The sequence below is a fragment of the Staurois parvus genome, unplaced genomic scaffold (assembly GCF_062004578.1).
Source record: "Staurois parvus isolate SC_StPar_1 unplaced genomic scaffold, SC_StPar_1.0 ptg000320l, whole genome shotgun sequence".
Classification (NCBI taxonomy): Eukaryota; Metazoa; Chordata; class Amphibia; order Anura; family Ranidae; genus Staurois; species Staurois parvus.
This window is the reverse complement of record NW_028318116.1, coordinates 2,941,258-2,954,868: the sequence shown is the minus strand read 5'-3', so window position 1 is coordinate 2,954,868 and position 13,611 is coordinate 2,941,258. Positions and strand designations below refer to the sequence as shown.

The following is a 13,611-nucleotide window of genomic DNA, read 5'->3' as shown; positions in this document are numbered from 1 at the left end:
TCAGAATAAGGTACTTACACTTTTTGCATTTGATGATATATTAATGAATACAAAGCAGCATTAACCACTTCCCCGCCGCCCTATAGCACAAATATTGCTGCAGGGCTGCACAAAATCATGTGTATATATACGTGATTTTGTATTTGCGGGTAGGGGGCGCGCGCTCACGCCCTACCCGCCATAGGCGGCTATGGCTGTCAATCACCGGGGACATTCCCCACCGGCACCCGGCAATCGCTGAGTATCACTGACGGGGAAGAGGTCTGTATGTAAACAATACAGATCTCTCCCCTGTCATCTCCAGCATGCTGTTCTGTATTGCTCTGCATACCAGAGCAATACAAAACAGTATGCCTCCCTAGTAAAAAACACACACAGCACACAGTTAACCCTTTGATCGGCCATTATGTTAACCCCTTCCTGCCCAGTGCCATTAGTACATTGTCAGTACTTTTTATTGGCACTGATCACTGTATTGATGTCACTGGAGAGGTCAGTGACAGTCAGTCCCCCCAAGTGTCAGAATGGCCGCCACAGTCCTGGTATAAGTCGCTGATCGCAGACATTTCTATTATAAAAATTAGAAAAAAATAATAAAAATTCCAGTATATATACTACCATTTGTAGATGCTATAACTTTCATATAAATCAATTAATTTACAAGTATTGGGATTTTTTTTTAGCAGACATTTTATCCTAAATTTATAACAATTTTACATTTTACATTTTTTTTTATTGGATATGTTTGATAGCAAAAAGTCAAATATATATTTTTTCAAAATTGTTGGTCTTTTTTTTGTTTATAGCGCAAAATATAAATAACAGAGGCAATCAAATACCACTAGAAAGCTCCATTTGTGGGGGGAAAAAAGGACATAAATTTAATTTGGGTGCACAATTGTCAGTTAAAATAAGGGGGGTAAATCCTCTGGAGGGCAAGTGGTTAATTTGTGTATTGTATATCTTCTTGGAGTGGACGCCTACAGAAACAGGTCTGCACTCTCCAGCTCCCCACACTCTTCTGCCCAGACCTCAGCACATTTGCCCTGGAAAACCCCACTGCTCTTCTCCGCTTGTAACCAGGAATCCTGGGTGATGAAGTCCACTGCCCCCATTTTCTCTATAGTGCAGTGCTCCTCCAGAACTACAAGTTCCATGAACTATTGTGGCATATCATAGGTGGGTGGGGAAGGAGTTCTGCACTCTATTTTCTTGCCCCTGTGTATCACTGCTGCTGTAGGGAAGGAGAGATGTGACAGACACACAGCCCGCTGTGTCTTCTCTGCAGCAGCAGGAGCAATAAAGAGAGGAGGTCAGCCTGCTCTCCATCAACACAGCTGCTGGGGAGTGAGAGGGAAAGCCCAAAAGCACCTCAGACCAGCGGCGCCCAGTTACAAAGGATACAGCTTCTTTTTTTTTTTTTTTCATTAACCCCGTAAAGAAGGGTAAAACAAATTTAAACACCTAAGCAAAATTTTGTAACTGACATGAGGTAGTAACGCCATACATATCATCACAACTACTTTGTACATCCAGGTGGATTATACCTTGTATCTTTTTTTCAGGACAAATTGGGCTTTCTTTTGATGGTAATTTGTAACCGATATCTAGAATAGTAAACAAAATTTTTTTTTTTTTTTTTGCTGTATGTTTCTTCCTACTACCATAATCTACCAACAAACAGCAACCGAAAATAAATTCTCCTGCTCTTAATGATCGTAGCAATACCACATACATTATATTGCCAAAAGTATTGGGCCACCTGCCTTTACACTCACATGAACTTTAATAGCATCCCAGTCTTAATCCATAGGGTTCAATATTGAGTTGGCCCACCCTTTGAGGCTATAACAGCTTCAACTCTTCTGGGAAGGCTGTCCACAAAGTTTAGGAGTGTCTGTGGGAATGTTTGACCATTCTTCCAGAAGCGCATTTGTGAGATCAGCAATGAGGTCGGACGAGAAGGCCTGGCTCGCAGTCTCAACTCCAATTCATCCCAAAGGTGTTCTATTGGGTTGAGGTTGGGACTCTGTGCAGGCCAGTCAAGTTCCTCCATCCCAAACTGGCTCATCCATGTCTTTATGGACCTTGCTTTGTACACTGGTGCGCAGTCATGTGGGAACAGGAAGAGGCCATCCCCAAACTCTTCCCACAAAGTTGGGAGCATGAAATTGGCCAAAATGTCTTGGTATGACGCCTTAAGAGTTTCCTTCACTGGAGCTAAGGACCAAGCCCAACCCCTGAAAATCAGCCCCACACCATAATCCCCCCTCTACCTAACTTTACACTTTGCACAATGAGGCAAGTACCGTTCTCCTGGCAACCACCAAACCCAGACACATCCATTGGATTACCAGACAGAGAAGCGTGATTGGTCACTCCAGAGAACACGTCTCCACTGCTCTAGAGTCCAGTGGCGGTGTGCTTTACATCACGGCATCCGACTCTTTGCATTGTACTTGGTGATTTAAGGCTTGGATGCAGGCCCAGTTCTTTAGGGACGCATATATGCATACTGTTGGCATCAAGGGTTTAATGTTGGTGGATATCGACATGTCAGGAATTTTATTATTCAGATTTGTGAAGTTATTGAAGAAAAAACATTGTCATTTTAGTGGCGCTCCTTGGACTAACATCCATTCTGTTGCAGCTGACAAAGAACAATTTTGTCCGACTCCCATTTCGGTATAAAAGGAAATCCAGAAGATCATCCAGCTTTGCATTCTCCTACACTGAGGGATTTGAGAAATTTGTCACCAGGACAAATGGAAACCAGAACAGAAAGAGAAACAAAGAGAATGATCAGATGCCATGAGAATTAAGGTTTAATTGTTTGAAAGATGGCCTGTGTTGCCCTGCTCTCACTGTACTTTAACCATTCAGGACCATCTCACTCTTACTGTACTTAGTTTGTGAGCACAACCTGTGGTAGATTTGTAGAAACTTCCATTATGAAATGGTACCCTCTCTACATATAACAATCAATACAGGTTTTAAACGAAACCAATAGACACCTAAAATAATGTAAAACTGCACCTTTCACCTCAGAACATAATAGTAAATTGATGTTTCCTGATGTTTGTACATCCTTTTTTGATATAAACTACTGTATATTTAAAAAATGTCAATTAGGTCTCGTACACATGGATGTATAGTAACACCTGTGTGCTGAAGTGTAAAATCTCTGGTACTTGCCTGCGCTTGGGGAGTTGCACATGCGTCATTAACATTAGCCCATGCATGCACATATGGCATTCCTCCCTACCATGAAAATGCCATATGTACATGCATGGGTGACCTCCGGTGCAAAAGCAACCAATGTTTACCTGAGCACAGCCTTGTACAGCTATTCACAGGTACTATATTGCTAGCTGTGTGATGCTCCCACCAGCTGCTGAATGTTACTGAGTAAGGCTGGCCATACATTATACAATTTTCTTGATTTTTGCTTTAGATTTACCAAAAACCATATAATATGAGGTTAAATGTGAACAACACTTGTATCCATTTAGGCAGGCCCTTGCACTATATAGTTGAAAGTAAATCTAAAGTAATTTGGGCAGAAATTGGACAGAAAATTGTATAGTGTATGGTTAGCCTAAGGCTAGGTTCACACTAATGCGGTGCGGTACATCACATGTGATTCGCACAAGAACCACACCACATTCCTGTGCAAATCACCTGCGATTTGTGTGCGGTGCGATTGGAGCCATATATTTTGTATGGCTCAAATTGCACCGCACCCACACCAAAAAGGTGCAGGACCCTTTTTTGGGTCCACACTAGAATCGGATTGCATGGGTATTCACACCTATGCGATCCAATTTTGCACATTGCATTGATTTCGGGGTGTTAACTTAACATACACACCTGCGTTAGTTCGCATGAACAAGGTGCGATTGTGATGTGGTGCGGAATTCACACAGAAAACGCTGCAAATTCCGCACTGCATCAGTGTGAACCCAGCCTTACTGTTACTGAAACAACAAACCACATGGAGTATAGGGCCCCTTCCACATGGCCATTCTGATCAGGTCCACCTGTCAGTTTTTCAGGCAGACCAAATCAGAAGGTCCATTCATCCATATAGACTTGTGTCCGTTTACACCAGCCTATTTCGAGGTCTGGTCAGGTTTGCTAAAAAAAAAAAAAAAAAAGGAAGGGGGTGCCATCCTCTTCTGTTTAGGCAGAGCAGATTGGAGGGTAGATGGCTGTAAATGACCACCCATACAGCAGAGCAGGCTCTGTCTGCTCTACAGCAGCTGAGAAGACAGATGTGTCATCCGCCCTCTCTGCTTCATTCAGCAGGAGATCTGTGAGCTGATCCCCTGCTGGTCAGAATGGAATCTTCCTCATGTGAAAGGGACTTAAATCACTGGCCAAGTCTGCGAGAACAGATTTGATGTAAGTCCTGATGAAAAAGGTGATGGGGAAACACATTAGCTCTTGTACCCAGCTAATGTTTGGAATAAAGCCTTACTTTCGAATAATCTGGGGTGGCGCTTTAGTTTCAAATATCACAAGAGATGCTCAGAGACCATGCTACTGGTGTGGTTGGAACCCTTTGGTGTGTACATAAGCTGCAGGAGACAGCTAGAGCTTGAAGACATGTTACGTTGCTGGACATCGCTGCCATTACACTGCCTTCCATAAATCTATGCTCCCACTACTGCCTGCTAAGGCCCTTGGGCACAAAATGGTGTGCATTCGGTGGCCAGACCAGAGAAGTCAACCCAAGGGTCAACTGATGCTTCAGAAGTCCCAATTACATCTTGTGTGTTAAGGTAAATCTTACTATAGTTGGGGGTCAAAGTGAAAGCATCTACAATCCGAAATAAATTGCACTAAATTAACCTTTATGAGAGGTGTGTAAAGAAAAAGATGCTGTCCTCAAAGAACATTTGGGCAAGAATACAGCTTGCTTTTGAACATATACTGTAGGTAAAGGCAGAGCCTTCTGGAACAATGTGCTGCAAGCTGATCATTCAGAGACATTCAGAGTTGTTTGGTTAAATGTAGACATGACAAATGGAACACAATATTTAAGAAGAACCTCATAACAGCAAAGAATGGTGGTATAAATGTTAAAGTGACACCAAACCTAAAAACAATTTTTAACTTAATACATTTCTTGCATTAAGGTAAAAAACATTTTCTATTTGTCTCCCCCCCCCCCCCCCTTCCCTGTGTGAAGGGAAAAAACATGAAAGAAGAGATCAGCGCTGTGCACGGCTGTATCTCTTCTCCCCCTCTTTCTCTTTACACAGGGACTCAAACAGCAGCAGGAGCTATTGGCTCTTGCTGCTGTCAATCAAACATAGTGAAGCGGTAGTGGGTGGGTGGAGCTAAGTCCCGCTGTGATGCCTATGGACACACAGGTTGGGAGTGTGCACTCCAAGCTGTTTGCTATGGGGGACGCACAAAGAAGAGGAAGAGCCAAGATATCCTTCTCCTCCCCTTTAAAGCATGCGCACATAACTCCCATACTTGAAAAGCCCTCCCTGGACCCCACCAACTTAAGACCCATCTCCCTGCTGCCATTTACCTCTAAACTCCTAGAATGCTTAGTCTACAATCGCCTGAGCTCCCACTTCACCGACAACAACCTTCTTGACCCTTTACAGTCTGGCTTTCACTCACTACACTCCACTGAAACTGCCCTACTAAAACTCACTAATGATCTACTAACAGCTAAAACCAATGGCCACTACTCCATACTCTTACTACTCGACCTCTCTGGCTTTTGATACGGTTGACCATCCCCTCCTCCTCAAAAGACTCCACTCTCTTGGCCTCAGAGACTCTGCTCTCTCCTGGTTCTCCTCCCTATCGCAGCGCTCCTTCAGCGTTACCTATAACGCTGCCTCCTCCTCTTCACTCCCACTTTCTTTATGGGTCCCTCAAGGTTCTGTCCTTGGAACCCTTCTCTTCTCCATCTACACCTCCTCCCTTGATCACTTGATAAACTCCCATGGCTTTAAGTACCATCTCTATGCTGATGACACACAAATCTATCTTTCTACTCCTCACCTCACCCCCCTCTCGCATTACTAACTTACTAAGCGACATATCGGCATGGATGTCACTCCACTTCCTCAAACTCAAGCTTTTCAAAACTGAGCTCTTAGTATTCCCCTCAGCCCGTGCCCCCTCCCCTGACTTCGCCATCAAGATCAATAGCACAATCATCATTCCCTCCCCTCATGCCAGGGTGCTAGGTGTAAGGCTAGACTCCCATCTGTCCTTTCAGCCCCAAGTCCAATCACTGTCCAAATCTTGTAGACTTCACCTCCGCAACATCTCCAAGATACACCCGTTCCTAACCTCGGAAACCACTAAGCAACTTATTCACTCCCTTGTTATATCTCGCCTTGACTATTGTAACTCCCTCCTCATTGGCCTACCTCATCGCAGGCTATCTCCTCTTCAGTCTATCATGAATGCTGCTGCCAGACTCATCCACCTTACTAACCATTCTGTATCTGCCACCCCTCTCTGCTAATCCCTCCACTGGCTTCCCATTGCCCAACGGATAAAATTCAAAACATTAACAATAATGTATAAAGCCATTTATAACTCTGTCCCAAATTACATCAACGATCTTGTCTCTAAATATCACCCAAACCGTACTCTCCACTCCTCGCACGACCTCCTGCTCTCTAGCTCCCTTGTCGCCTCCCATGCTTGTCTCCAGGACTTTTCCAGAGCTTTCCCCATTCTCTGGAACTCTCTACCCCAATGTATTAGACTATCGCCTACTCTGCTCACTTTTAGGCGATCTCTGAGAACCTCTCTCTTCAGGGAAGCTTATCCTGCCCTCAGCTAATAATGGAATCTTCTACTCTTCAAACTAGTCCGTCCTCCACAGTTACTACCTTTTGTACCACCTGGCCCCTCCCTCCTAGATTGTAAGCTCCTAGGAGCTGGGCCCTCCTTTCCCTCTTGTATTGAACTGTATTGTTGCTATATTGTCTCCTGTTATATTGTAAAGTGCTGAGAAAACTGTTGGCACTATATAAATTCTGTATTATAATAATAATAGCAGCCAGTTGGGGTCCTGAGAAGATCATCGGGGCTGCTCTGTGCAATACCACTACACAGCGCAGGTAAGTATAAGAGTGGGTGACTGGGGACAAAGAGAAGGCAAACGTATTCAATAACTTCTTCATCTCTGTGTATACAAAGGAGCATGGGGGAGCTCTTGTCCATAATGGGCATGGTATTGACACAGCTCCAGATGATGCACTTTGGCTCACAATTGTTATGATCCAAAAATATTTAGACAGTATAAAGGTGAATAAAGCACCTGGACCGCATGACGTACACCCATGGGTCTTTAAAGAATTGAGCTCTGTCATTTCAAACTTTAACTTCTATAGTTGGGAAGATACTGGAGAGTTTAATAAAAGACCACATAGATGAGTTCTTGCTGGAAAAGAATATTTTAAGAAACAGACAGCATGGATTCATGAAAGACAAAAGTTGTCAAACAAATCTGATTTCTTTTTATGAGGGGGTGAGCAAAACCTTGGACAGAGGGGTTGCGGTGGACATGGTATACTTGGATTTTGCAAAAGCGTTTGACACAGTTCCCCACACATGGCTAATATGTAAGGTAAAGTCTACAAACTTAGAAAAATCAGTATGTAAATGGATAGAAAACTGGCTAAAAGATCGTATTCAAAGAGTAGTGGTTAATGATTCATACTCTGCATGGTCTAAGGTTGTTAGTGGTGTACCCCAAGGTTCAGGATTTGGACCCTTACTTTTTAATACATTTATAAACTATATAGGGTTTGGGATTAAAAATCCCATTTCAGTCTTTGCAGATGATACCAACCTGTGCTGTGGAATAATGTCCTTACAGGATGTCTCCAACTTACAAGCCAACCTCAGTGCACTGTTTAATTGGGCAGCTATGTGGTAAATGAGATTTAATGTTGATAAATGTAAGGTTCTGCACTTGAGGGTTAAGAATATGCATGCATCATACATACTAGGGGGGTACAACTGGGGGAATCAATGGTGGAGAAGGGTCTGGTAGATCACAAGCTTAATAATGACATGCAATGCCAAGCTGCGGTTTCTAAAGCGAGCAAAATCCTCTCTTGTATTAAAAGAAGTATAGACTCCACAGAGAGAGATATCATATTACCCCGGCACAAATCATTAGTAAGACCTCATCTGGAATATGCAGTTCAGTTTTGGGCACCAATTCACAAAAAGAGCATTGGGGAACTGGAGAAAATATAGAGAAGGGCAACTAGACTGATACGAGGCATGGAGGAGCTCCGTTATGAGGAAAGATTAGAGGAACTGAATCTCTTCTCTCTTGAGAAGAGGAGATTAAGGGGGGATATGATCAACATGTATAAATACATCAGTGGTCCATATAGTGAACTCGGTGTAGAGCTATTCACCCTGAGGTTATCACAGAGGACAAGGGAACACTCTTTACGTCTGGAGGAAAAGAATTTTAATCTCCAAACACTGAAAGGTTTCTTCACAGAAAGAGCTGTGAAAATGTGGAATAGACTCTCTCAAGAGTTGGTTCTGGCCAGCTCAGTGAATTGCTTTCTTAGATACACAGAATATAACTGGATACTAACATTTATAAGTAAAGTTGATCCAGGGAATATCTGATTGCCTCTCAGGTGATCAAGAAGGAATTTTTTTCCCTGCAGGAGCAAATTGGATCATGCTTTGCTGGGTTTCTTTGCCTTCAATTATTGAAAAAAAAGTTATGATCCTATTCCCACAGTTGATCCAGACATCAACTGTGGGAATAGGATCATAACTTTTTTTTTTCTTCAATTGTTGAACTGGATGGATGTTTTTTTTTTTTTTCTTTCAGCCAGCCTAACTCTGTAACTATGTTTGTTATTTTTACTTGAAAACAAATTTCAGACTTTAGTAAAACTTTAAGGTTGATTTTCTGCGTCAGGACCTGAACAGCTTGCAGTCATTAAATCCGCTCTACATTCTGCATCATATCAAAGTGTGTTTAATGAGAATGTGAAGTTACAGTATCTGTCCAAAAGTTGAAATGAAAGCGGAACTACACTGAATCTGAGCACCGCAAACCAAAAACACAATTTAACAGATTTTTAATATTCAAAGCACACTCCTCCATCTATCCACATCTCCATGCTTTATTTTGCTCAGAAATCACTTTGAAAATCACCCCCTAGCATTTCTAGCTGTGGCCATCTCGAGTAAGGGCAGCTGATTCATGTAGCATTTACTTCCTGGAATCCATCTGCTATTAGCTCAGGCATACAAGCAGGTGGGTGCGCTTAGCTGAGAAAAACCTTCCTCCATTCCTGAAGACTCCTGGGATGTACGACATCATTTACCTAGGCCTAGAAGCCCAGAAGTAACTAAAATAATGTGAAAAAAAAAATGTTTAAAACAAGTAAATATGATATTCTTTCTTATCTAATTTCTAATGCTAGCAGCAAAAGGTTTTAAAATAGTTAATGCTGAGTTAAAGAAAAGTTCCACCCAAAAGGGGAAGTTGCACTTTAAGCCTTTGTGCCCCGCTCTCCGTTAAGGATTGGCACCTTTGGGGAGTGGTGGGGGGAGCGGGGACCCGAATTTGACAGGTTCCCACTTCCACTGCGATCGCCTAGGTGATCGGAAACTGAAGTTGTCCTCCCCCCTCCCTCCCTGTAGTCTTCTGGGACATATGACAGGTCCCAGAAGCATACAGGGCCATTCGCAAAGTGGAGTACTTCTCGTGCATGCGCAGTGGGCACCTGGCTGTGAAGCCACAAGCTGTAGAGCCGGGTGCTCACACTAAAGATGCACGCCAGGGAGAGAAGACGCCCGGTGAAACCAGCGGTGGTGAGGACACTACTGGACCGAGGGACAGATAAGTGGCTGTATTTTTAAAAAATTTTGTAGCTGCTGACTTTTATTTTATTTTGTTTAGCTGGAACTCTGCTTTAAACATTGAAATCCTGCTTTAAACCAGAAATTAGTCTTTCAACACGATAATGATCCAAAGTTGATACATACAGTATGATAGGTGCAGCACTACACCAAATATGTGTACAATGTGACTGAGATTCAACTATAATAAAGTGCTTGTGCTATGAACCTTATTGCACGTCATAAAGTGCTAATCTATAACCATTAAAGGCAATCAATGTACCGTGCAAACAATCCACATCCACCATCACCAATTCCAGGTCTACCAGCCAATGATATAAAAAAAATTTCCACTTTCAAATACACATAAAGTGCCAGTGCTATAAACCATATAAAATGTCCACTTTTGGTTCAAATGTTGAATAAAGTACTTTCCTCAAAAATGTGTGCATGTTTGCTTTATTCACAGCTGCTCCATATCTAACTCAAGAGGCTTGTGCTTCTCCACTCTCCCTTTATGAGTGACACTCACTAGATTTTGGCAACTCCGAACGGTTGATAAGTAGGTCAGTGGTGCTTTAAGAGCTCTCCTTCCTCCCAGAATTCTCTGCTTGATGCATTAGGAGCCTCCTCACCTCTCCTTTTCACCTTCACACTCGGATTACAGACCAGAGAGAAAGCCGCTGAAGTATAATACCATGTATTTAAATAACAAATACGAAATTGCTGCACTTATGGGGATTGCATTGAGTAACAAGCTCCCTATAGTTCAATGGCACATTAAGAAGGCTGTGTGCTACACCGCGCCGGAAGTGAAGTCATTGGATGTGCTGTCAATAGTGTGGCTCCCCCTAACATGTTTCGTCCTCTGAAGACGTCACATGGATAAAATACGCTAGAGCGGAGCCACACGACTGACATCACATCCGTTGACAGCACATTTGACGATATCACGGTCGGCGCAGTGGAGCACATGGCCATCTTGGTCACATTGACATCGCAGTCACATTGTACATATATTTGGTATAGCGCTTAAGGAAGAATGGGAGCTCTGAGTAATACCATCTAAGCAAAGAGATTTAGTATTTAATGATCAAAAGCACGCAACCAAATCCTCCAAGAAATTATTAACAGCAAAGAAACAGAGGGTTGTGGACTGCTTTGATTCCGACTTGATTCGAACTGAGATTTTGTAGCTGGATTTTCAGACAGGTGCTCTATGTAAAAAAATTGCCCAACATCCAACTGCAGGAATTTGTATGGAGAAACTATCAAAAATTTCACTCAACATCTGAGTTTATGTCGGAGACTGGCAGGCAATTATACAAAATGTATTTGTCCTTTCTGCTAGGGGGGATAATAACATCTTTAGATGCCAAGTATGTGGGGAGGTGTTGCGCGGTGCAGCGGCAGCAAAGACACAGAGTCCAGTTGCAATAAAACTTGGAACGTGTATTGAAGAGAATGCCACATACAAACACCCCAGAGGTAGAACACCACTTGGGGAAAACACTCACAGTTCAGTCAAAGGCTGAGATGCAGTGGAGAGAGATGTACCAACAGCATCTGTTTCAGAGGGTTAAGTGCAGCCTGGCCAGTACAGTCCAAAAAAAGGGAGGCTCCCTTGATGATAGGGAACTTCTAGCCTGTCCCTTAACGTCGGGAACCTTTCCCTGCCACTAGTCATTTTCCCTGTCAGATGGGATCTATCCACTTCGCCAAAGTGCGCCAAAACCCAAGGGCAGGGACCTAGAAAGACCCTGCTAACCCAATAGGGTTGCCAGGGAAAACATGGATATAGCATAGCCAACCTGCATGCTGCTCCATGACCGAGGAAATCACAGAGAAATCAGATTCCCCCTAACTACCTCTCCAAACTGTGGTATCTCTCAGTTGAGTAAACAGACTGCACCTGTCTACAAGTATGTACTTTATTTTTCTACGTTATGCGTTTACATCCATTGACATTTTTGTTGAATAAATGATTGAAAAAGCAAATTTCTTGTGGTGTTATCAAGTATATCACATTTAACTGAATAAAGATCTAATGTTTGCCTATTCAAATATGTTAAACAGGTTCAGAAAGTCTATGGGGTGTTCTTAACCTCTTGCCGACCGCGCATAGCCGAATGACGGCTTCACCGCGGCCGGCCAGTTCTGAGTGGACGTCATATGACGTCCTCCCAGAACGCGCTCTCCTGCGCGCCCCAGGGGGCGCGCACCCGGCGATCTCCGTGATCGCTGTGTCCTGCGGACACAGCTGATCACGTGATGTGGTGAAAGGCCGATCCCACCGGCCTTTTACCACGTGATCAGCGGTGTCCAATGACACGCTGATCACAGGGAAATGCAAGTGCCGGTTCTCGGCTGCACTTTCCTCACGCTGTCAGATCGTGAGGAAAGTACTGCCGAGAACCGGCAGTTGTCAGAGCGGGGATCGGCACCGATCATCAGGGCACTGATGATCAGTGCCCTGATGATCGGTGCCCAGCAGTGACACCCGCAAGTTCCGCCCAGCAGTGCGCCCACTAGCCCCGCCCACCCGTTCCCAGCAGTGCCCCCACCTGTGCCCAGCAGTGCCCCCACCTGTGCCACTCTGCAGTGCCACCTACCTGTGCCCAGAAGTGCCACCTACATGTGCCCAGCAGTGCCACCCACCTGTGCCCACCCACCTGTGCCCACCAGTGCCACCCACCTGTGCCCACCAGTGCCACCCACCTGTGCCCACCCACCAGTGCTGCCCACCAGTGCCACCCACCAGTGCAGCCCAGCAGTGCTGCCAGTCAGTGCCACCAGTCAGTGCCCAGGGGTTGTGCCAGCCAGTGCCGCCAGTCAGTGCCCAGAAGTGATGCCAGTCAGTGCCGTCTATCAGTACCCATCATCAGTGTCACCTATCAGTGCCGCCTATCCGTGACCCCTAATTAGTGCTGTCTATCAGTGCCGCCTATCCGTGCCACCTCATTAGTACTGCCTATCAGTGCCCTTTAGTGCTGCCTATCAGTGCCCATCAGTGCCGCCTATCAGTGCCCATCAGTGCCGCCTATCAGTGCCCATCAGTGCCGCCTCATCAACGCAAATCAGTGAAGGAGAAAAAATACCTGTTTGAAAAATTTTATAAAAGAAACAAATAAACTTTTTTTTTTTTTCAAATTTTTTGCACATTTTTAAATTTATAGCGCAAAAAGTAAAGCGCCCAGTGGCGATTAAATACCACCAAAAGAAAGCTCTATTTGTGAGAAAAAAATGATCAAAATTTCATATGGGTACAATGTTGCATGACCGCGCAATTGTCAATCAAAGTGCGGCAGCGCTGAAAGCTGAAAATTGGCCTGGTAAGGAAGGGGGTATAAGTGCCTGGTAGGCAAGTGGTTAAAGCAGTATTAAAACCAAAAATGAAAATTTTGTATATTGCAACTTACCAATTTTTAGATGTGGTAACTGCATCCATTTTCATTTTTTTAGGCTTTGTCATTTATCTTTACTTTTTGACCCAGCCAGTAAGCTATATAAGCTCTGCTGTATTTCAGTAAGCCTTGGTTCACAGCTTTAGCATTCTTTTCTAGAAGTGCTTCGTCACTCACAATGAGGATTCTCGTTGCATCTCATCTCATTAAATCCTGAGTATCATGCCGCTTATACTTGAAAGAGTACATGAGCTTCATTGGGGCAGAGCAGCGCATTTTTGGTTCCAGTGGACTTCAATGGGAGCAACTCAAAACATTTCTCAATGTTTTCAGT

At 43.9% G+C, this 13,611-nt stretch overlaps 1 protein-coding gene across 2 annotated transcripts in view; it reads left to right on the top strand.

Moving 5' to 3' along the window:
* Nucleotides 1-3,076, top strand: part of LOC149457488 (phospholipid-transporting ATPase IC-like) — a 115,573-nt gene extending 112,497 nt beyond the window's left edge. For both annotated transcript variants that reach the window (XM_089683722.1, XM_089683721.1), the window contains one exon: nt 2,651-3,076. In XM_089683722.1, coding sequence (XP_089539848.1) covers nt 2,651-2,815 — 165 coding nt within the window. In that variant the 3' untranslated portion in view covers nt 2,816-3,076. The remainder of the gene's footprint in view (nt 1-2,650) is intronic.
* Nucleotides 3,077-13,611: the final 10,535 nt, after the last annotated feature.